At 37.2% G+C, this 25,165-nt stretch overlaps 1 protein-coding gene across 3 annotated transcripts in view; it reads left to right on the top strand.

The window, feature by feature from the left end:
- The window catches only part of DENND1B (DENN domain containing 1B), a 164,766-nt gene that overhangs the window by 73,887 nt on the left and 65,714 nt on the right, over nucleotides 1–25,165 (top strand). For 2 of the 3 annotated variants that reach the window (XM_054833717.1, XM_054833716.1), the window contains 5 exons: nucleotides 1,861–1,930; nucleotides 3,795–3,875; nucleotides 6,599–6,658; nucleotides 8,515–8,568; nucleotides 11,464–11,574. In XM_054833717.1, the coding sequence (XP_054689692.1) occupies nucleotides 1,861–1,930; nucleotides 3,795–3,875; nucleotides 6,599–6,658; nucleotides 8,515–8,568; nucleotides 11,464–11,574 (376 nt within the window). The remainder of the gene's footprint in view (nucleotides 1–1,860; nucleotides 1,931–3,794; nucleotides 3,876–6,598; nucleotides 6,659–8,514; nucleotides 8,569–11,463; nucleotides 11,575–25,165) is intronic. The other variant, XM_054833718.1, reaches the window with a different exon arrangement.

Raw genomic sequence — 25,165 nt, 5'->3', positions numbered from 1 at the left:
GGTGCTGTTGTGATGGGTGTTTTACAAGGGCGTGCAGCGTTCACGCCTGTAAGCAGAGTGGCCTTACGCAGGTGCAATGAAGTAAATTTTATGATTATATAAGAATATATTGAAAAGCAAATGCAATAATGTCACACCTTAACTACTGTCAACAATACCAAGCATTAAAAATGTCTGTGAGCATTAAGAGGTTGATGTAGTTCTGATTAATAGCCAGTGCAATCTATGGTAAAGTGTGATAAAGGCATTAATACAGTAGGTCTAAAAGAAATCATTACCTCTGTGTCGCTTTGGCTTGGCAAATGTAAATGCATCATGGTTTTTTGTGTGGTGTTTTTGTGGTAGTTTTGTTTGGGTTGTTTTTTTTTTTTTCCCTAAGAACCAGCAGTTAAGCATTTATAAGTATTTGTAAATAAGATTACTAGAAAATGTGTAACTGTATGTTCAGATTTCTGCTGTTCTCTTTCTTTGCCCTAAGAATTAGGATCTGTTTTTAAAGCCTTGCCAGCTGCGTACTGCGAACAGAGGTGTTACAAAGAAAACATGACCCTTCACTGGACTCACTGCACAAACGTAGACTTGGCTCCTCTGCCAGCCAGGGTTTCCCCTAACAGGTTTCCTTTTCCTATCAGGGAAAACAGTTAGGTTCTGCATACTGGGCTTTTACAGTTGCAGTTGCGTGTTTCCTGAAAAACATAAATTTCAGATTTTAAGGTCTGTCCGTAACATGCGCTAAAGCTTTTAAGAAATGCATTGAAAGTATGTCCGTGGATTTACACTGCACAGAATAACAAAGCGTGTGGTATTGTTACGTATGGGTATGAAATGCAGTAAAAACACCTCAGGCTTTATTTCCTTCGAACCCCCCTTTTAACCTCAAACAACTAACATTAACCTATATCAGGACCATTTTAGTAATGTTCTCTGTGATAAAATTCTAACAGACATGAGAAGGTGTGTAATTTGTAAATAAGGAGTAATTTATGCTGGTACTGTTTAGTTTACCGGACTTACTACATCTGTAGCATAGACTTAAATAGTGATTATGGAAAATTCTGTAGCATGTGGTCACTGATGATGTCACTAGTGAAGGTAACTGTTCTGTAAATAGACGACAAAAAATGGACCTGATGCCACTGTGTTTGAGTTTTTCTCATGCTCTTCAGTTATGTCTTATTTATCTTGGATTCTGTTTAACTCACTGAGAGTGTTGCACGCATATGGGCTGCAGACTTGTGTTAAAAGTCTATTAAAGTATTCATGTCTTAATGTGCTGTGTGTTTACAATATTTGTGAATGCTCTCATATTTTTAGAAGCTCATTCTAGCTCTAGAAATGACTTTATAGGGAGACCGATATTCTTACACATCTATGTTATTGCATAGCATTGCCCCACTTCTCAAACACGGGGTACCTGGTCTGCCCAGGTAAAATCGTTTTTCATTCTCCAGGGAAGCAGCAGTTCTGGCAGTCCACGAGGTACAACAGGACACAGAGTCTCAGTATTGCAAACAGCGTAACTACTGAAAGACATAACAATTAAAGATAATGGGAATGTCATTTGGCAATGTTTAAAATGATTTTTTTGGTGCCTTTAAAATAATGAAAAGTGGAAGTATTATGAGCTAATACATGCTTAATGGAACTTCAAGCAGGTGTCCAACACAAAGAATTGTATCTTTGCTACTATCTATCTGTGATGTACCATTAAATTTGTGCGGAAAGGTTTTATATGCATTTTATTTGTCTGTAGAAGTATTATAAATATGTGCAAGTCAGATTAATCGCAGTAGTATTTTATAAGCACTGGAAAAAACACACGGATATTTTATTAAAATGCTTTTTCCCCTCCTGTTTTAGTTACCTACCATGGTTTGAGGTATACTACAAACTCCTAAATACCCTGGCAGATTATTTGGCTAAAGAACAGGTAATTTTAAATATTCTGATTGTGTAAAATATTTTCCTTCAAATAATGGTCACCATTTGACGTGCTGTAAAGTGATTATATACCGTTTAAAAGTTTAAAATTTTAGTAGAGTTTAGAAGTAAGTTTTTATGTTCATCATACTGAAATTCAAAGAATCTGAACATACAGCTGCCACTGTCACTTGAATCCCACAGTAGTCTCAAAAGGCTGCTGAGAATATACCTTTATAAAGTGTCAGTCTGAGCATAAACAAGTCCTGGGTGAAGTGTGAGGAAAGTGTCACATCACTGGAGATCTGTATGACGTATTGATTGTAAACTGTAGATCTCTGGAAGTATCTGATTATCAGTTACAAACACTTTTTTTCAGAACTGCATAAAATATGATGTACTGTTTCACCCTTCATAGTAACTAAAAACTACCTCTCGTAATTCTGTCATCTCAACTAGCAAGACAAAATTACTTGCAGCATTTGGTGAAGAATCATGATAGTTTAGTTTGCATATTCATGAGCAATTAGACATATTCCAGGATTATGCAGGAAAGGAAATACTGGCATCTGTCTTTGCTGAGAACATTAAAGCTATACCTTTCTGCTTTAACTATATTAGTGTACTAGATTGTAATTAAAAGAAAAAAAAAGCATCAATAGTCAGCCATATGCTGTAGACTGCAAAAGCTGCCATTTCAAGAATATATGAACTATAGAATAAGCAATTATTGTGCATTATAGTAAATAGACTACAGAGAATGATGATTTTTTTATGTAAAAAGAAAATGCAGTAGGAAAGTTTGGTGTTAGCTGTGTTTAAATAAAGTGTGGAATACATTTACGTCTTATAAATGGTATAATGAGACTTTGGTTTTGGCCCAGATTTCACTGTAATAGTAAATATTAAGGTTGTGTTTGACAGAAAGGGTAGAGATTGCCATCCTTGTTTCCTGATCACTGGTTGTGGCGTTGCAGCTACTGCTGTAGCCAACTTAAGCTGCTGGGTTATAAGTTGTCCTGTGTGCTGAGAAAACTGTTTTGGTGGGTCAGAAAGTTGTAGCAGAGTACAGAAGTATTTTGTTGCATCGCGTAGTGCCATAGCTGTTGCTGAGGCGGCTGTTAGAGGACAGTGCCCCTGCCTGGCCCAGGCGCTGTTCGTCTGACCAAGAGCTAGACCCAAAGTCTCGTTCACTGGTACGAGATCCAGTAACACCATCATTCTTGCAGGGAGAGGCAGAAGCTTCCTGCAAACTCAAACAATATATTTAAAAGCTGGCCCTGGCTTGTCACTGATAATTTTGGTTTTACTTTGACAACAAAAAGAATTTAATCTCTGTGAACAAAAACCCTAAACTGAATGAAAATCCTAAACCAAACAAAAACTCCAGCTGCATCTCTTCCCCAAGTAAATGAAATCAAGGTGAGGGATCCTAGTTAAAGCTGGTAGCTGCATGTACTTTTTAGTAAACCTTATTAATTTTTTAATGTGCTCTGAATCATTTAAAAATACAGCGTATGAGCTATGTAGCTGCATATTTAATAAAACTTTGAATAGGCAAATATCATGGCTAACAGTTTTAGGAAGATAACGATATATAGACCACCTAGACGTGTTAACACTATTTTCAGTTGCAAATAATGTGTTTCATTTATGGAGTAAGAGATTGACTTAACTTGCAGGTACAATCATTTTCGGAGATACAAAGCTGGCCTGAATTTTATACTTAATATTTAAATACTTCGCCGTGAATTGCAATTGTCTTTCTCATTAAAAAAATACATATATCTTTGTCGATATATATTTTGATGTGTAGTAAATGGTAATTAGTTTTTATACAATAATTAACTATCTTTTAAAAATATTCCCTATAGGAAAATGACTCAAATGATTTGTTAAAATCATTGTATAGCCATCCTGTGCCAAAGGCGAACGCTTTAGTCAGTTTAAGTGTGGTAAGTATTCTCTGTTTAACTCTTCACCCTATTACTGACAATAAAATAGTAGATGAGGTTGAAACAAACAAACAAACAAAAAATCCCCTTTTTATAAAGAGTATATTTATGTTGTTTCCCATCATTAACTGGCTTGGACAGCTTTTTTTTTTTTTTTTTTCCCCTCTGTGCAGAATAGGGTTTGTCTCTGTCTCATGTTGTTCTCTTAAAGTCATAGTCATAAAGAAGCAGAAATTTGAATTTTGCTCTATAGGTGAGAAAGTAAACTGCAGTGGGATCTGGCAGTGCTAGAACTATTTTTTTGTGCTTCCAGCTGTTTCATGTAGATACTTTTGGTTTCTCCTGCTGTGAATCAGGAGACAGTAACTCTGTTTTATTGCCTCTTATGTCTGAGTAGGTAGACTTGCGGGATTGGACAAAAATATGTGCAAAGTCGTTTCTTTCTCATATTCCTTCCCCTTCTTCCTAGTTTTGCTTGATCATGCAAAAATGCTGTAGGAAAGATGGTGGAAGTGCACTGCATTCCATGAAACTTCCAGCACCTCTAGGTGAAAGAACGTGTCCTACCTTGCTTTTGTGCTCTGACTTTTTGTGATGTAGGACGGGACATTGATAGTATGGCAAGGTGGTGTTACAGTTCCTGAAGTTTTTAACAGAAATAGCATATGGACGCACATTTAAATACATTTGTAGAGCCTGCATGAAACATAAAGCCAATACAGAGTCTCTGCTGTCTCCAGCATTGTTCATGTTCACAGCATCTGTAGGATTGCTGCATGCCTAACTGTGTGCAAATGACTGTTTCTTGATTGAACTATCACAGTTTGCAGGGCACAGAAAGAAGTGGTTTTGTAAAGACTTCCCTTATACATGTACTGAAAGATCATTAGATTATTTATCTTGACCTTATTTGTGTCATTTCCTGTTATTTTTAACTCAATTATTTTAGAATTGAACCCAATACTTCGAGTAAAGTAAGCACAGACTCTAGAAAAGCATCTGGCCCTATTATGAAGGCACACAGAAATGCAGAGTCTACTACTTCTGTTCCAGTAGTTACTCACCCTTGCTGCTTAACATATTGCTACTTTTATTTTATTTTAATTTGTCATATTTCAGATTCCTTGCTATGCTTTTTTTCACTAGGCTATAGAGGCTTAGTATTTTTTCCCCTTGAGGAGTGCTAATCCACTGTATGTGGAAGTCCTTCCAGTCTTGTGTGTTCTTTTTCACCAGAATAACGTACTGGGTTTTGAGGCTGCAGTCGGAATTATTTCTGTTGCTGTTTTTTCTTTCTGTTGTCGGAGTAATATTTTCAAGTTATTTTTCAATTTATAGTACCTTTGCCAAGAATACTGCTGTATATCAGATAATATTTTGCTATCATTAATTGCAGTATTATAACCAATTCTAATTCGGCAACCCTAAAACACTTTAGAAAGTCCTTTAAAAATCCTGCTGTGTTTCAGAGGGACATAGAGAAATTGTAAAGATATTTTTCCTTGCATTTCTTGCAAAGCGTTACTGCCTGTTGCTATCACTGTTGCAGTTCATCTTGCATAGAACTTGCCTGCCTCAGAATGAATGTGGTGATGAACCTGAAAATCGATGTTGTGGTGAATACAGCTGGCAACACTGGGATGACAAATTGCTTGCAATAAAGTTTGATGCTTGCTGATTTTATTTCAATACTATCTGAATTTTGATTTTTTTTTTCCTCTCAGTTGTCTCTTGTTCCCAGTAGCTTGTTACATCAAAGAATTTTATAATCCCCTTAGCTGAACAATGATTATCTAAATGCAGGCCTCTTGCCAAATGCTTAGCTGCAGGTGGAGTTGAGCAAATATTGTAGGTTCAGACGGGGCAGAGCAGGAAGGAATAGGTTAGCCTGAATCAGAACGCTTGTTGGACCTACAGGCATTCTCCGGTTTTGTAATGCTCAGTGCTGCAGGGAGCAGGGAAACGTTTATGGCCACTTTCAACTTTAACTTTGTGTGCCTGGTCTTTTATATTGATGTTCCTTTCTTGCTCCTTGTATATTGTAAATAAGCTAGACTGGAACCATCAGTATAATAGATTTAAAAAGAAGTTACAGTCTGAAAAATAATTGTAGAAATGACATCATGAGGTGGCTTTTCATTGTGCCAGGAGGAATCTGGTTCAAATTTCATGATGCAGAATTAAAAAATCCCCCCCCCCCGCCCCCCGCCATTTCCCCAGGTACGCTGCAGGGTAAGGCTTATGGACGTTGAAGTGGGATTTAGGTGGCAGATCACAATGGTACTTAGGACTGCATGTATATAATCACGCGTGACTTACACCCAGCATCTGGATACATGGGGTTTCCCAGTAATTCAGGTCCAGTTAGGAACCAAGTTCTACTCTCACCTAGCGGTCCCGGTAACAGATGTTGTGCAGCTGAAATTTGTGAGGGGTGGCCATTCATTCTGTGGAACCTGAGTTTAAATATAATTTGGGTCACTTTTATTTTACCCATACAGGGCTAACAAAAGTGATTTTTTTTTGTTTTTCTTTTTTTTTTTTTCCCTTGTTGTTGGAAAAGCTAGCTAAGTTAAGTCTGAATTCAAATGGGGGAGGAATACAAAGAATAAAATGTATTTTCAGCCAATATTTTAAACATGGAATATTACAAGCATTAGAGTCAACTTTGGCCTTTTTGTTGAAAAACAAAATTGTTCAATCTTTCTCTCATCTTGCATAAGAACCAAGAGATGATTTTTGCAAGTGTGCAAGTTTTGAAAAAACAACCTTGCCTTGTATCGGTGAGTTTAAAAGGCACTATCTAAAGCTTATTGTAATTAAAGAAATAATTACTTGCTATAGGATCTCTCTTTTGATTTCAGGCTTATTTATACCCATCCTTTGGGAAATTCTGCTGCTGTCTTTAGCCTAAAAGAGCAGTCTAATATTAATGTACCTATTCTGTTTAAATCAATTTAATGTCAGAGCTATGTGTGTGCGTGTCATAATCCTTCCGTAAGAACCGCAACCAAAATCATACCCTTAAATTGATAACTTGCATTTGCTAGTGTCCTTTTTAGAGAAAACTTTGCACAGGACAGTAACTATTAATTTAGTATCTCTTCCAAGGCCGTACATCTTCCTAAGGAAGTTCACAAAGATGTGCAAGGACTCCATACCACCTTATTTTTGCTGCTTTATGACTCTTAATGACTGCAGTAATGGGTCTTTGCTCCTCATAGTTCTGACTTCCTTTTCTGTTTAATGAGTGAAATATTATTACTTTCTTAATTATAAATAATTACTTCTCTAAGTTAGTAACTTCATTACTCAGAAATCTTTTGATAAATATTCTGTGACCTTATTGCATATGAGAAATAATTTTCTGTTCTCACTGTACTTCTGAAGAATTTTCTATTCTCACTGCCTCCTTCTGTAGGCATTCCATTAATCTGAATATTTTCTTGTTCTTGACTCGAGAAAAAAAAAATCTTAGCTTTTGTTCTCTGTTGATGCAAAACAATAACCTGGGATATTTACTGTGCAAGTGCTATGATGTTTATGGGATGCCTTTTTTAAGCCAATTTTTTTTCTTAAATTTTTAACTATTGCCAAATGACCTAATTTGTGGGGAAAATTTTCTATTAAATGTATCAAGCTGGTTTAATAAGTCTCCTACACAGAGTTAATAGTATTAATAATTTTTTTTTTTTGCTGTAACACAAGACACATTTAATATCTTATAGACTTCCTTTATGTTTTGGTATATCTTTTTCAAGTTTGAATTGAAAAGAAACTGTATCTTTGTGGTGTTAATTATAATTTTAAAATGCACTTTAAAACCAAAGGAAATCTACGAAAAAATGTCAAAATTCCATTAAAAACAAATAAAAGCTAAAAAGTCAATAATTATCACATTTACTTAGTATTCATTTAAGGGTTTTTTTGTCCTTCAAGATTCAGACTACTATGCAAAAATGCCTTAAAATTACTGAGCTAAATCCATGTCTGATAACTACTAAAAGCACTGGATTAATGAGAATAATTTAAATTACATCTGTTTTTAGTTTAATCTATTTTATATTTACATCCTAGAGGGCCTCAAACTAAGATGCATAAAATTGCTAATGTATTTCATAAAGGATTGCAGCATCTTAAGCCGTCAGACCTTGCATTTCTGTTAGCACATTTTTGATTCAAAGATGTATGGAAAGAGAAGAGAATGTATATGAAGTAATAATATTTCTATTCTAATTAATTTTCTCATGTGAATGATTTTTCCTTTTCCATTCTAAATTTACATTTTGTCCTTTAACATTTTTTGGTTTTGTTGCAATTTTTAAATCAATGCTTAAATTAATCAATGCTACACTCGGGCTCGTGACAACATTTAAAGCTGGCTTAATTTCAATGTTATTTCAAAACTGCAGCCCAGCGTTTTGTTCCCTTGGTTTGTGTGCTGTGCTGAACCAGAGCTTGTCATTTTGTGTCGTGATCTGCTTAATTCTTTGTCTAGTAGTGGTAAGACTGCTATTGGAAAAATGGCTCTTTGCTTAAACAAAGATGGGGTTGGAAAACCTAAGTGCTGGATTTTTTAAAAAAAGAATTTTTGGTTTCCGTGTGCATAAATTGTTAATTATTTTTCCCCATTCATTAGCACTCGTATTTCATTACTCCTGATATAACTGGATTGCCAACAATCCCTGAAAGTGTAAGTATGCAGTTTCTTTTTTAAATATTTAGGAGAAGTATCAACCTCATTCTGTGGGTAGGGCTGAACTCTGTTTTTATCAATAGGAGATGTGTTTTTTTCCCAAGACTGTTTTTAGAATATGATTGATGTCTATTATTACAACCTTTAGCTAGTAGTTACTGTTGCATTCATCATTAACCCATTTTAAAGCATTAACAGGACATTTTTGACCACTGCTATATCCACCCTTTGTTCATAATTACTTGGCTTGTTTGCATTCATTGGGATTATTTATGTAAAATATAGTCTACTTCTGCACCTCGTGTTATTTGAATACCTGTCCTTTAAATACAGCATTGCTACACTGCAAATTCAGCTATCAAGATAGGCAGTTATTTTTTGTGTAAGAAGGCATCGTTTCAGGCTTTCTGAAAACATGCTGTACCTGCTTACATCTGGATGGTAACCGTGCACCAGGAGGAGTGGTGGTGGTGGTGATTTTATGAAGACTTGCATTCTGTAGATGCTGAATCCTTGATGACGCTGTGGGTAGATTGCGAATGTGAAATCTCAGATCACATTTTCTATAATGTGTTTAGCTGGGTAACATCTAATAAAAGAGCTTTGAAACTTTCTGCTTTCCGCTCTTGCATTTTAATCTGCAATTGAATATGGACATACAGATGTGCATTTTTTACGTTTTCAAGTGGTAACTTCCTTCTGAAAGTTAAGCTGTTGAGAAGTTCACCACAGTGCAAAATCACACAGCATGGCAGAACTCGCCCTCGGTAGGTGCTGTGGTGTTTGTGCAGAAGGTGTGACAGAGGCGTGCTCCAGCCTCTGTGGCGCTGTGTCGGCTGCGCTGCGGCTGGGAGGGGACGTCCTGGGTGGGCAGCGGCTCCTGGCCTGCAGGGTGGGACGGGTGAGGGAAGGCAATGGAGCCGGGGAAGCCTAGGCTGGTGAGGAGAGGAGAGGAGGCCTGCGGGTACATCTGCGGTGGTGGAGGAAGTCTGCGCCGGGGGCCCGAGGAGATGGCGGCCCCGTGTCGTGACCCAGCCAGCTACGGAGAGTTGCTGGGTAGGGGAGTAAGAGAGAGGACCCTTGCTGCAAGGGATCTTTGGGCAGGACAGGGCTTAGTTTTTAAATGTTTATTTTCACCTTTTTCACCCGATGAGTTGAATTTCTCTATTTTAAAGAATTCTCTAGTTCTAGCTGATTATTTGAGGTTGTAGTAAAACACAGCTTTAGAGGTTAGAAGGTGAGTTATGTGTTCAACATGAAGAAAATATGGGGAAGCTTTGCTCTGGGCCTTTGGCTGATGGAAGTGGTACCACTGTGGATTTATTTTTCTGATTCTGTGGCAGAAAGGAAAAGTAGTTTTCAAGGTGCCTTTCTATAATTATTTTTTACTACATTTATAAAAGTATCCTCCTTCCAGCCTGAATCAAAATAGTATGGTAGTAATGGAGGGTTAAGAACATGCAGGGAGTGAGGAGATGAGGTAATTACAGTAAACTAGCAATAAACAGAATTTTCTTATTCTTTGTTGTAAGATTCACATATTTGAGGAGCAGTAACTTTTCAGATGTAATGCAGAAATAACTGTGACTGTGTCCCAAAGATATTTTGGTCTGTGCAAGATTGCAAACTCTTTTTACCACAGCTTTTGCAACACAGAATGGGCATACCATTCTCAACTACAGTGTTAGAGGGTGTCTGAGGTAAAGTGGGCTGCGGAGGGCCCTGAGCCGGAGAGGCCGTGGCCGGGTGCCATGTCCTGGCAGTCAGGGGGGTCACCCTGCTCTGAAGCCTTTACGACTTGTCTTGCCCTTGCTGGTTTTTCAGGGGTGCTGCCTTGCTGCCATGTGTTGGCCTCAGCCAGTATGGACTAATGGTTCTACTGTTCAGATTTCTTCCTCGGGCTGGGGCATATAGTTGGTGACCTCCTACATTAACATTCAGTAGTGTCTGGTTCCTGAGAAGAGATGAGCAAGAGTTCTGGTTACGATATGATAATGAATGTGTGAAATTAAATGTTTTGTATATTGTGGGGTGTATTAGTATATTTTAATACATACTCTCTAATGTTTACAAAAATTCGCTGTTTTCCTAGGCGTTTTTGCTGGTAACTATTTTAGCTTATTCAGAACTTGTGTTTCTCTGGCACTGTGCCGTGCAGAAATACTGTTAAGTTCAGGTGTTAAGTTCCCCCCCCGCCCTTTTTCTGTTTCTCCCTCACTTCTGTGTTGTCTGAACTATAAATAAGAAGTGCCGGTGACTTTGCCTTTCGTTATACCCCAGAGTGGGGATTGCAGTGGGATTCTCACAGGGGCGAAAAGAGTGGCTGCAGGAAGGACCCAGTACCTTCTACTGGTGCTGCTGGACACCTGATGTCCTGGTGCATACAGCTCAAGCAAAAGCTTGGTGGTTTTCAACAAGCTGTTTTGCTGTACATGAAGTAGAATGAAATGTGTTGACTTTGGGAGAGCCTGGCAAAATAGCACAGTTACATTATTGTAGCTATGACAGAACAGTTATTGCAGTGGTGGAAGATCTGTTCCTGGGTACTAAGTAATGGTTACCTTAATAGCAGATGGTGCTACTGATATAATACCAAATTTCAAATGTTTTTCAAATTTGAAAAAAAAAAAAAAGGCAAATCTAAATTCACAAGTGTAATCAAATGAGCAAAATATTAATTACTTACATCAAAGTTAGTTTTTCATTGGCTTTAAAGCCCAATCAATTATTCTTAAAGCATACAAATTTTAATGCAAGGGGATTTCTTTCATAGTTTTGGGTTGGTTTTTTCCCCACTTACTAATTGAACAAGAAATTTTGTAAGTAATATATAAAATGTTCCACTTAGCTACTACTGTTGCTATATTGTTAACATCTTATTTATTTAAACAGAGAAACCTCACTGAATATTTTGTTGCTGTGGATGTGAACAACATGCTGCAACTTTATGCCAGTATGTTGCATGAGAGACGAATCATTATTACCTCTAGCAAACTAAGCACTGTAAGTACTTCACACATCTCCTTTTAAGTAGAATATATTGAACATTTCACAAAATGACCTACAGACCTTTGTGGTTTTAGATATGTTCCATGTGTACTTATAAGACAATATCTACATACTTTTCTGATATATGGTTTTAGTCTGGCTCTTGAAGTACAAAAGTCTGATTTATATAAGACCTACTCAGATACATTAAGTCAGGTTAATTATTTTTCTTATCAGGAGATGAGAGTTCTTTAACTCTCCTGAGTTCATTTCTGTGCCTTCTAACCTAAAAAGAATTCTTAAGGGCTATTATAAGATCTTTATTATTCACTTGTGGCTTATTCCATTGGAGCTACTTGAAAGAAATCAAGGGTCTGTAATAATAGCTGCTATCCTAACCTGGTAATAGGTAGATTCATCTTTGTTAGAGTGGTTTGGGAGTGCATACTGTAATAGCTCTGATTTGGAGCAGCTCTTCAGATGGATAATAATGTACAACTCAAAATAGCATTTTTTTTATTAAAGGTTTTAGGCTACTGCCCGCATTATATTTTTTCCCTTTATGCCTGCTTAGGCTGCTTAATAAAAGAATATTTTGTTTCATTTTGAAAGTATACCTAAATATTCAGATGTTATTTTGTTTTACTCTTCACAGAATCTTAGGAGTTTTTAAAATATCCTATGTTTTGAAAATATTCCCAAGATTGATTTTGCATTAGTACAAGACTGTCACTTTATAACCAACTTTCATCATAGAGTGTATTTGTTATGCAGAGTCTTTAGCCTGTTAAGCACAGTCATTGAAAATACCTTTTTTTTTTCAACAGTACTGCATAAAACCTTTTGTGTAATATGCTTTTTTTTTTGGCTTTGCTTTTGTTTAATATGGTGGAAAACCAACTTTATGTTCATGAACACTGCTAGTTGTCCTACCACATAAATGAACCATTATTTTCAACATATAGGTACAAGGTTGGATATAGTACTAAAAGTTAATATTTTCAAAGACTTGCAGATGCAAATTTCCAATATGTACATGTGCATGTAAGAAGTGGGAAATTTTGGATTATAAATAGTGGATAAAAAACCCCTTTAAACTCTTTTGAGTCAAAAGTAAATTGAAGATAGAGAAGATTCAGAATTGCCATGAAAGGCTGGCAGGTTTTGCAATTCTAGGTAGCAGTAGCAATTGTATAACTGACTTCTTATTGTTTTTAAAACACCACAGTGTTGGGCCCCTGAATCTGTGATCCCTGCTGCAGTTAGGGGAATGCACAAAGCCAGCACTTTACCGATGGTTTGCAGAATATGGAGCAAAGTCAGTCCATGGTGATTGGAGAGTAAAGGAAACATGGGGTCATGGAAGCAGACGCCACATGAAAAACTGAAAACCATAAAAATAAACAGTGAATGAATATAAGCAATCTTTGAATTACTAGTCTAGGATATAGTTTTTAACCACCACTACTTTATCTTAGGAAATTTCCATATTCTATCACACTTCCGCTCCCCCCCCGCCCCGCCTTCTCAAAATGGCTAGTGAAAGAATTGGGTCTTACAACACAGTAATAAGACCACCCAAATGGGCAAAGAGAATATGAAGGGAAAGCCCTTTCAAAGAACCTGGCTTAGTAGAAGTTCACATGATGTAGCAAAAATGTGGAATCTTTTTTTTTTTTTTTTTGCCAGTTTGCCAAGCTGGGACCCAGCTTGCTATGTTAAAAAGAAAAAAAAAAAAAATACACCATAAAAAAGCCTCAGCTCCAATGATGCCCCAGTCAAACCTCTTTTACTGCTCCAGTAGAGAGGAGATAAGAATCAAAATGGCAGCTCTGTGCCTGTGGAAGGTTCATTCTGTAGGTGGGCACATGCCCGTCTGCTTCACATGGTTTAGAATCGTACTCTCAGCCTCCATTTGGGTCCTCTTAAGACTTGTTTTTGTTAGGCTGAACATCTCAGTTGATCTCTGTTGCTGTGATATGACAAGAGAAGAGGAAGTATCAGAATCACACTGCGCTGATCTAGACCATCTTATTTCTATGTTCAGATTCCAAACTCTTTGCAAGTCATTACAGAACAACAGACATAATATGCTGGTTGTGAGAAACTTAAACTTTGTTCAAAATTCAGCTGTTTATTCCAAACGTTGTCATGAAGTAATAGTCATCTCAATTGAAAATAATTTAAGTCACTCTCCTGGAGTCTCCTAGGTATGAATAGCAGACATTTGTAGTGGCATTTGGACATCCTGAAGAATGTCTCCAAACTGTGAATGTAAATAGTAGATTGCAGGTCAAGTCCAAAAAGAGATGGCACATCAATTTCACTGTCTTCTGGTTATTTTTTCAGTCTACTACCATTACTTGAGTCATAGCTAAATGAAATTACTGCCACATCATGTCTGATCTGCTTTTGATAGAGGACTGGGTTAATTTTCACTTGCACTACTGAGTTCTGATAAACAGAAGAAATAGACCTGGATTATCAGGAACTTCAGTGAGAGCTGCTACCTGTTAATTTCTTTCATAAACAGAATAAGACTGATACGAGGCTCGCTTCTTTACAGAGCTATATAGTTTAAAAAAGTAAATGAAACACTACTCAGTATCTCCTGTAAGAATTTAATTGAATTGCCAAGAGTGATTAAATGGGTTTTTTTGGCATATGTCTTCTTTAAAATGTTGGATTGCTTAATATAATACAAATAAGTGAATGGAATGCATTTGGACGTTAGCATTTGCTAGCTTTGTGCTGTTTTACTATTGTGTACAAAACACAGCAAACTGTTACTTGGTGTTGCAAAGGTTGTATTTTAATACTCCTAAATTACAGCTTGATACTCGAAAAGATTATTTGTTCAAAAATAGGGCTATCAAGTACAACTTTCTGTTAAGGGAGTTGTGCCTTATCTTTGGGGTTAACTGAATATCAAGTGTTTATGTCAGTTCATGAAGACTGGGTTGTGATGTCACCTTTGAGTTATCAGCTCTGTTTCGGTTCACTATCTCGGGGCAGTGACTGATAAAAAAAGGCATAATTCAAGGCCTTGCTCACTTTCTCCTCTCCCTTCTTGTGGGGGGCCAGGAATGGAAAACTACACTTACTTATGTACAGGGATTCTTTGTTTAGCATTTCTGCCCGATAAATTTCATGCTTTCATTATACTGAAATAAAGGATCAGTCCTGTTACAGAAAAAGGGGGGGGAAATGATACTATATTTAAAAAGAAGGTTTACTTTGGAAGAAAAAAGACAGAGAAGAAGGTTGCCTGTTTTAAACTGTTGAGTAGAGCTTTTAATTTAAAGGAAAAATAGAGAAGTACCATTTTATCCTGAGGGTGTGTTTCAATTGTCAGCTTATATTTTATTTCAGCAAAGCGGGCTTTGTTTTATATGCATCTTCTGATTTTTGCAATTGTTATGTATTCTTTGCATCTTTCTTTAAATTAATTTTCTGTGGGTTTACTCTCTTTAAAAACTCCTTTGGTGGAGATCTTTGTCTACTTGCCCTACCAATTACTACCGAGATGTAAGTGGAAACTTCCCACCACTCCTTTCTGTTGTAGCTTCTGGGTCATTATTTGTTCTAACTGTTGATTCTTTTATTAGCTTGACTTTCCAACCACTTTAATAATGTGATTATCACCAACCTCACAGCTTGCTTCAGGCTTAGTGTTAGAGTGAGATGGATTCAGCTAGCCTGAGGATTATGCTCTGTAAGATCTGTTTGTAGCAAAAATTACCATTTCTGGCTTTTGAACAGTAAACTATGAAAGAGAAACAAATCATATGGCTTTGGATTAAATGGAAGGATGAATGAAACGAAGGAATTGATCTATTCACAGAGGTGGCTGTTAGTTGTTTCACTTGAGCTGTAAAAGGAAGACCTTTCCTAAATGTCACCCTGTATGTTCTTATGCAGCACCGTTTTCTCACACGTCACTACATCTGCATGTATTCTTATTAGTTGCATGGAGCTGTACGAGTGTTTCAGTGTGAATAATTTTTTAATTCAATCTTTCTATAAATTATTAAAGTGCTGGGGCTGGCTTTTCCAGGAAGGCTGAACTACAGCATTGATTTTATGCATGCTGGAGGCAGGCCCTAGATGTTTCGGCCCCAAGTGCACCTGCTGTGGTAGTCTACCAGAACATCATACCACACTCTTATGTATTCAAAGCAAAGGAATAAATCATGATTTTACAACAGTGCATCAGTTGACTTATTGCTGTTTTGTGACCGGAGGTAGGAAGGATTGCTGTTTAAAGCCATGTCATCGGTTCTCAAGTCATTCAAGCATGAAAGCTTGTCATATGCCTCTGTAATTGTACCTCACCAGTCTTTCCCTAACTAGTCAGCTGGGGCTGTGCGTTTTGTCTCAAACACCCGGCTGGCCAGTGTCTGACAGGAGCTTTCTCATCATCCTGTCAGTAATATGCTAACTAGAGTGTAGCTTCTGCGGCCTACATTGGCAGGTGGAAGGGATGCTACACTTTAAAGCAAATGTCTAAACGTTATCTCCATTTTGACCAGTATTTGTTTCAGGTAATACAAGTGTGATGTGTCTGAAAGCATGGTGGTTACAAAGTTTTGCTTTGTGCTGGCTGTAGGTTTCTTTGGGGAAAAAAACAAACGTAGGTGTCAATAAATGAGACCAGGGTTTTTTTGTTTGTTTTGTTTTTGTTTTGATTTGTTGTTGTTGTTGTAGTGAAGGAGTACTGAATGTTAATTTACACACATACATTTGTGGAATCACTTTTAATGTTGCCCATAGGCAAAGACAGCTTTGTGCAGTTGCCCTCAGTTGCTATAGTGAGTTGGACTGAGCGGTGGCTTCATGTTCCTTGCCTCGTCAGCCTTGTTCAGGTATGGTCACACTGTCCGTGGTCACTCAGGCAGTGGGAAGATATGGAGGCTCCTTGGAGAACGTAATACCAGCCGCTAGAGAAAGTGAAACACCCCTTACTCTAAACATGATGTCTTTGTGAATCACTTTGCTCCTCCTGCATCTGACTCTAAATCCAAGATCTTGAGTTTATTCCAAAGTCCATATGTCCCAAGGCAGTAATATTGTTGACTGAATCAGAAAACAACTGTGGTGGTTATCTTTCTCTCACTTCACTTCAATCTCTCTGCAGTTTACATGTTGGAGGTTCATGGATATGGTTAAAAAACCTGCCAAGCAGCGTTTTGTGACTAGGCCAGCTCGCTGAGATGTGGTTTTGGAGCACAGTGCGTGTTGGTGTGGAGCCTGGAAAGGCAGAAGACTCCTCTTCTGTATTTTTATGTTTCTGAGTTCAAAGCTGGCTATTTATGGAGCTGCTTCTCTGGTGTAAACTAAGGATCCAAGACAGTGGAACAATTGGCTCCATACAGGCCTTCCATGTCGGAGAAAATAGTGGCATTGGGAGCTGTCATACAGCTTAGTGATGTCCTCACATTGCCTTATGCTAGGGTGATGCTCCCAGGTCTGATTAAATGAACTATAGCATCTCATTTATTTTAATTATGCACTGTTGTGCAGTCACGATTTTATCTAAAAATGTATTTATGAAGTATATGGAAGATCCATTGTAAATAATACTGGTCCAATAATTCAAAAAATTATAGATTTAAGATCTGATTTGTATCTCAAATTCCTGTGATGTAGTACATAGCAGGCAGAAATGTGCAAGAGCTTAATTCAGTTCTTGGAAAACAAGAAATGGTTGGGAATTTATCATTAACTTGCAAGGCAGAACAGATATTCCGCTGATACTCACTGAGCTCCCAGAAGCATGATTAGAATTCATTTTGGAATATTAGGTCAATTAGACCCTTTTGTCTGGGAGTAGATGAGGAGTGGTGTTTAATTTTTTTTTTTAATAGTTCAGGTGTGAGCAGTCTAAGATAAACTGGGGCAGAGGTGTGTGTTATGGGTGCAGTTAAGGTCCCAGTGGGACACTTCTAGCAATGAAGCTGCGGGATGTCAATATGGAATCAAAATGTAGTTAGGATATACAGCCACACCTGGAAAGCAATCCCAGTCTTGAAGTTTAGAATGTTTCCCATTGCCACAGCATAGTTTTAGGAGAAATAATTGTGAAAGAATTTGTGAAAAGAAATTGAAATGTGTGGTCAGCAAATGATTAAAATTATTTTTCTTTTAATGAGAGGCAGGAAAAAAATGAAAAGTTGCAGACTGCTATTACCTGCCATCTGTGTTAAAACATGAAGGACTCTATCACTGGGTTTTATTTAAAAAAAACCCAAACAAACAAAAAACCACACTGTAAAAGAAAAGCATGTAGACAGAAAGACAGATCTACAAATTAATTTCAAAATTAAATTTTTCACTACTTCACACTTTCAGGAAAAAAAGAACAAATCCAAGATTAAGACAATCTGGGACAAAAGTCGGTTGTTTTTTGGTTTGGTGGTGTGTGGTGTTTTGGTTTGTTTTGGTTTTTTCCCCCCCCCCCCCCAATTCATGTAATCTTTGGCAATTCAGTGAAAACTGCTGGAACAAAATACTGTGTAGAGCCAGTGCAGGTGCTGCTGTGGGCATATGCAATCTAAGAGAAGCCTTTAAGTACTGAGTCCGTTGTGGTTGGGCTGCATGGGAACTGAAAGTGAAAGAGTCTGTAGTCTGTTGACCAGAACTGTCTCATGTCCTAAAAAAAAGTACTTCTGAAGTCATTAATGGTTGTGTGAAGCGCAAGATGTGAAGGCGAGTTACTGAAGGGTGTCAGTGTAATACCAGTTTTCTGTTCTGATGTGCTATTATGGCAACATTTCCCCCTTTTCACGGTCACTGCTGCTTTATCACTCTTCCTCCCCCCCCCAAATTCACCAATGCAGAGATGAACTATAACATAGTCGGTGGTTATCTCTGCTCTTGCTTGCAGTAAATAAGTTGTCTGTCAGCTATTCACCAGGAAGCTGTTCCCTGCTGCTTCTTAATTAGTGTATGGCAGGAGAACATACCATGGAGTTACTCTGGGGGAGGAAATGTTAATAAAAATTATTTTCCTGGAAACTCTCCTTTCAGAAGCAAGAAACGTTTGCAGAACTCCCTTATTTTATGGGAGGGTAGCCCTTCTTCCATGGAGACAGGTCATAAAATAAAGGTGGGAGGAAAGGGGGAGTCGGGAGATGGTCAGGAAAAGGGACAAAAAATGTATATGTTTGGTGTTCTGTGTTTTTGTGAGAGAGGAAGAGATAACGAAGTTAGGAAATAAATGAGTGTCAAAATGAGAATAAAAAAAATCAAGAATGTACAGAGATGAAATGAAGAAATATGAGGAAACTGAAATTATTGAACAGATGATATAAAGAAGCATAATTAGTTTATTATAGGATAAATGAGTATCAGAAGAGACCTGTTAGTTAACCTAATCTGTAACGTGTTAGGGATAAAAGCTGATGATTAACTTCCAGAAGTTTCATTTTCAACCTATGAAAAAAACTAAAAACCTTTGTGTGGTGAAGAAATTGAGTGACTGAATCAAATTACATGGCTTTTTCTATGCCACCCACACCTGCTTTGTTATATAGATACCTCTGATTATCTATAAAAGTGTGTGTAGGTTCTTAGTATAGGCACAGTATGCCCGTGGTATTCCTTGTTGAGCGCTCACCTGTCTACTACCACTTCAATTTTATTTTCTGCTCAGCTTCCATTATTGGGAAACATGTCAAACTTGGAGTCATAGGCAAGGAACAAACAGTGTCTGCAGTCTTTTCTTCTTCCTTCCAAACTAATGCACAAGAATGATGCCATAATGCTGCTTTGTGAATCAAGAATTGCAAGAAAAGAATGAAATTGATTGTATATGAAGTGCTGTCAAATTCATGAATAACACTTCTCTTCCCTCTCCTTCCCCCAGAAATAATGATAAAAGGAAGTGAATAATAGTAAAAAAACCCAAATGACCAAACCTAAAGAACCCAAACCCAGGAGACAATAAGGTTGTTTTTGGTTTTTTTTTTTTTATATTAGTGTTTTCTTTTTCACATTTAATTTTCACAATGGAAAAAGTTAAAATTTTCGTCTGTGAACTGGAAATACATTTCCCTTCCCCTTTCTGCTTTCTGTGAGAGAGGAGAGCTGGGGGTCTCATCTTGCCAACAGGAGGAAAATGCATTATGGCCCATTTAAGGTCCTCCCTCTTTTTCTTCTTAAAGATTATGGGGATGGCAGATGGGAAACGGTTAGCCAGGAGCTAAATTAATGTATAAGAAGTAGCTTTGGATATTGTGGCTTGGACAGTATATTCTGTTCCCTTTTGTGGCTAAATTATTTTTCATCAGTGACTTCTGACTTCTCACCAATGCCAGCAGAATGGACTAAGTTTATGATTTAGTCTGACTCTTCTTTAGAGCTGGGAAGGGATTTATGCTCTGTTGTAAACTGGCAAAAGCAAGGGCTCCCGTCCCACTTTTACTCCCCAGCAGTCTTTCTCCCTCACGTCCATTTAAGAAATGGATGGGAAGGTATGTATCTGTTATGGGTTTGGGGCCTGATCTCATTCCCAATCGAACAAGATTTAGATATGGGTGCCTCTCTAATGCAGCTGGTAGTCTTAAGAGTTGTAATAATGCAGAGGAGAAGCTTCTTTTCACTGGTACGACTGCTCTGCTTTCAGGAAGCAGATAGTGGTTTCTCACTAATCCTTGTGAACTGGGAGTATTGGGGTAACAGCTATAAGAGTTGGTCCACGTTGATGGTAGCTACTAGAACTGTAGTAAAACAGTGACCCATCCGCTACAATTTATTGCTATAGGTATTAATAAGTAGATGAGATAACTAAACAGAATCTTTGGCATCTTTCAACATATGTGTGGTCAAGGCAGTGGGAGGGAAGCAGTTCTTTGGCCCAATGGGACTGTGAGGGAGGAGGGAGAGAGCACACCAGTACCCATTTCTGGACATGGTGTTGACAGAGATTGACAGTGTTTGAGGGTTTTTCAGGAAATGGTTTTATCACAGTAGTTCTTTAGTTGCTTACAGTAGATTTTGAAAGGTTGTACAGTATCACAGGTTAATTTTACTTTAGCGTTTTGTCTAACTTCTGTTGCTGTTTTTGGCTTTCTGACAAGATTCTGCTAATCAGTTTCTGTCTTTCTAGTTTGTACGTTGCTGTATGTGCAAATCTTGCCACCTATGCTCTGCCTCTCTACCTTTGGTTATAGGAAAGGCTTTGAAGAAAATAATTTATATAGCTAGAAAGTAACTGCCAGGTAAGTTTTGTGCAGGATACAGAATACTTATTTTCATGTTACTTATTGAAATGATGTGAATAATAGCTATCAAATAAGCATAATATGTGAGTCTGCAGAAAATCTAGCTGAAGTAGTAAGGCTCTAGACATGTTGCAGTGTTTTAGCAAAAACTAAAATTAGAAAAAAAAAGAAAAATAAAAAAAGGGGGGGCCAGTCCCTTTGAAATCCAGAGTAGAAAGGTTCATTGATGGAAGTGAGCGTCAGGGTAGCAGATACACACATCAGAATTACTGCATTCACGGGAAGAGTAGGGAGGATCTGCACTCTTCATGTTCCCAGGAGCAGGTAAACCTGCTTTGATCAAGTCTTGAACTAAAACTTTTCCTGAGTGTTCCTGTTCAGCAGTGCGTAGATTTTTGAACAACAGCCTTCCCAAGTGGCTGCTGATTGCCATAAGGTAGAAAGTAATTCATTGTTCTTTAGAATTTGTGCGTTATTTCAGTATTGCAGGGATTTGGTAGTAATCAATTTCCTGTCACCAATAACGAATTTTGCTAACGAATTTTGCTAACGAACTTTGTAACATGGTCTCCCACTATTTGGAGAGACTGGGTTATCACCAGCCACATAGTTCCAGCATTTTTATTTTTTTTTTCAGGAGACAAAGATAAAATTCTTGTACCAGAATCACTACAAAACTCTGGAGAAAACACCACATACTTTGCTTGCAGGGTGGTGAAAGCTTATATGGTGATGCTGGCTGCAGTGTCTTATTGGAAGAGGTCAGAAACAGACTGAAACTATCAGTTGTACTCAGTAATGTTAGGAAATTCATTGCTGATAGAATGGGACAGTAAACTTCTTTTCATGTCCAGTGCAAATGCTAGGGATTCCAAATTAAATTTGTCTATTTAGAGGGTTGAACATTGACATTTTTCTGTTAAAAATTGTTTTTTAACTAGTTCAAGTCAATTGACTCATGTTTATGTAATTTAAAACCACATTATTTAAACCAGTTTTAAAACCATAATTATATTTATGTTTGAAATAAAAGTTGTTTAAATTTGAAGACATTCTTTGAAATGGAGAAAAACAGTCTAAAAAATTCAAAATTGTTGGAAGCAGAAATATTAAAAGTTCTGTTCAACATTGACAAATGGATTTCAACAGACAAAAACTTTACTTGAAAACTGCGTGCTCATTTTACTGTGGATGGAAACACAATGCTGGTAGGTCTTTTCCAGTGCAGTGCACTATAGGAGGATGTCTCGTCATTTGTTGCCTCAAAACATGTAATAAACTATCAGATTTGCAGTAACTAGATTCTGCAGCATTGTTCTGCTATAATTTAGGAGGTTTTTTAGCAAACTGCAAAGTTGAACAATGATATATTTGTGTGTATACGTAAATATATAGCAAATTTTATTAGACAGATGCTTTCACCTTATATATATAACCTTTTCTGTAAAGGGGATCACAGTTTGCAGTTGATGTAATCTCCAGTTGTCACTGGCAAAATAGGTAAGGTTGTACACAGCCTTGAAGATGACTTCAAGATAATTTAGGATAATGACTACCTGTCTTGAAAAAGAGATTTTTTGATCTATGACACTTCTTGCAGTTTTTTTAAAAAAGGTAGATCTTGATAATTCCTTTTGGAATAGATAGCAATCAACCGACAGGCTCCATACAAATGCCTTTTTCCCTAAATAGTATGAAGAATTGTTTTCCGCAAAAGATCTCACCACTTGGTCAAGCAACAGACGCTCATTTCTGCACCCAGGAGCTTGTGCTGCGCTCTCTGCCTTACCGTCTCCTCCTTCAGCATTCAGCAGGGTGCCTGCCGGGGCTGTGCCTGGCTCCGCTCCCAAGCGCGGATGCTGTCAGACACCCCTCCAAATCCAGTGTTGCCTGTATAGACCTCAGTGTTCTGATGTAAGCAGTCGGGCTCTGCCTGGTCCCCGAATGCTTTGCACATCTCTTGAACTGTCTGCTTACTTAAGACATGCAGCATTATTCCAAGGTTTGCAGTAGTCCCCATTCTATTTAGAAGGATGAATATGTCAGTTAAAGAGGTAAGTTATTTAAATAGCCAATGCATTTGGGAAATGCAGTCACTGTTAAGCAGTAAAAAAGGCAAAAAGAGAATTTGCCAGAAAGTGTGCAATTTTTAATATGAAATCCGTAATTACCTTATTGGTATTTGCTTAAAGGCAGAGTTGGCACAGTATTAAAATGTCACACAGTTTGAAGAGCAGCACAATCCCATAGCTGCTTGTATTACAGGCTGTATACAACAGGAAATTATAAAACATGTTTGTGCCATACTAAAATGTTTGGAAACCTACTGCAGCAGCGTAGATGGAAATGTTTAAATAAGATGTTACATTAAGATGTCATTAAATAGAAAAGCAAGGAACAGTACAGCAAAACCTTGATGCGTAAGTAATCAAATCTTTACCTTTCCTGCTAGAAATGCTAAAATTTAGTAGGTTTTTTAAATTACAAATGTTAAATAGATGCCAATCTGAGTGCCACATCAAAATATAGATTGTAAAGCAAGAGTTAATAAAACTTCAAATGTTTTTAAGGAATTATCCACTTCTTCTGCTAAAGTGAGAACTAAAATGTAACCCAGACATAGGCATAAGATAGGAAAATATTTCTTCATGCAAATAGTATCGTCATGTTAATTCATAATTTAAGGATGCCTATTAAGAGGAGGAAGAGGAAGCTGTATACATTGGGGGATATCCTGTATAACTGTATGCTCAGCTTTATTTCAGTCTGTGATTGAAATATATGAAATCCTCATTTTTATATAGGTAGTTGCAGTTTGAAATTTCTATACTATGTACAATAAATAGTCTGTGGACATACTAATGCCATATTCATTTTGAGTAACATAGCACAAAACGTGATACTCGACTATGCTATCAGTAGTGTTACTAGTGTTACTAGAGAGAGAGATAATATGGAAATAAAACCCATAAATCCTACTGTGTAGAAGAGGGATAAGATACTCATTTATTTCTTCCCCCAAATCAATTAATTCTTAGTACCAACACAGTAATTATTAAAATAGCCATTATTATAAGTCTAAAATGAGAGCAGTTGCAGAGGTTTGATGTAAAGCTAAGAAACGAGATGTTAATCTGAAATGAAGAGTTTAAATACGGAATTATGATATACTTGGCTTTCTGTGGTGTAGCTGTCAGGCTCGGGCAGTTCGCTGGTCAATAGTGACATTCTGTGTGTCAGCGAACAGAGTCTCCTGATACCTTAACCTGCAGTTCACACATTACTGAAGCTCCAACTGTCGAACATTCAAGTCCCTTGGTACTACTGCAGCTTCCAGACTCTCCTGACTGGCTCATGTTTCATTCTTTGGCAATTTGCCCTAATGATATCCCTCAGGAGCTTTCAGACCCTCTTCTTTTCCATATTTAATCGTGTTATATTAATCTGAGTGCTGAGCAAACTATGCTGCACAAATTGTAATTGTCCGTGATTTCTGCTGCGATGGTCTTATCATTTTTTTTTTCATTTTTAGTGTAAAAATGCATGTACAAAATTGCAATATAATTTTTATTTACAAGTCTAAATATCCAAGACAGCCAGGGTGTGAAAGCATTAACTGCTGATCTGTTCCACAAAGAGGGGGTTTTTCCCCTGTAAAATCCATAATGTTTTAGCACTTGCTCTATGGACAGGATTTACAGTTTATTTTTAGCTCTTCATTTTGTTACCGTAAAAGTACATGTCTAATAAACAGCACTATTATCAAGTTAACCTCAGATAGTAATTTTGTTGTGATATAAAACATTAGGACAGTCTTGTCTTTTTCCATAAACTTAGTGTCTTCTATATTGGGCATTACCTTGTTGTGAATTTTTTTTTCTTTATTTTATGAGGTTTGTAATGTTTTATTTTCTGGATATAGGCTACTTCATTTTGAACACAGTCTTGATGTTTTCTTATTCTGTTGTAACTCTATGGCTGCATAACAAAATAAATTTGAGTGACTCCCTGATAGCAAAGCGGTATTTGATAGAACAAATTTGAATTTTTTAGGTATTGCATTTTATTTTATTCATTCAAGGAGTGAACTAGATGACATTTCTAATCAATTTCATAGATTATTTTTGTGGGCATTGAGTGGTTTCTTGTGGTGTTTTCTCGGTTGCTTGTTTGTTTTAGAAAAACAGGCTTTGAATGGTAAGCAGATTGTAACACCTCCTTTCTTGGTCAAGGAGTCATTCATTTTCTGGTGACGCCAGTGCCAGACTTGCCAGTCTCTGCTTTGGGAAGGGAGTTTTGGAAAATTGTAATAAAGTTGCTTTGCTGTCACAGGGAATATTCATTTCAGACTTTTTTAAAGGTAGTTTGGAAATCAAGATAGT

Source organism: Grus americana, chromosome 8 (assembly GCF_028858705.1).
Source record: "Grus americana isolate bGruAme1 chromosome 8, bGruAme1.mat, whole genome shotgun sequence".
Classification (NCBI taxonomy): Eukaryota; Metazoa; Chordata; class Aves; order Gruiformes; family Gruidae; genus Grus; species Grus americana.
This window is presented reverse-complemented; position numbering and strand designations above follow the sequence as displayed.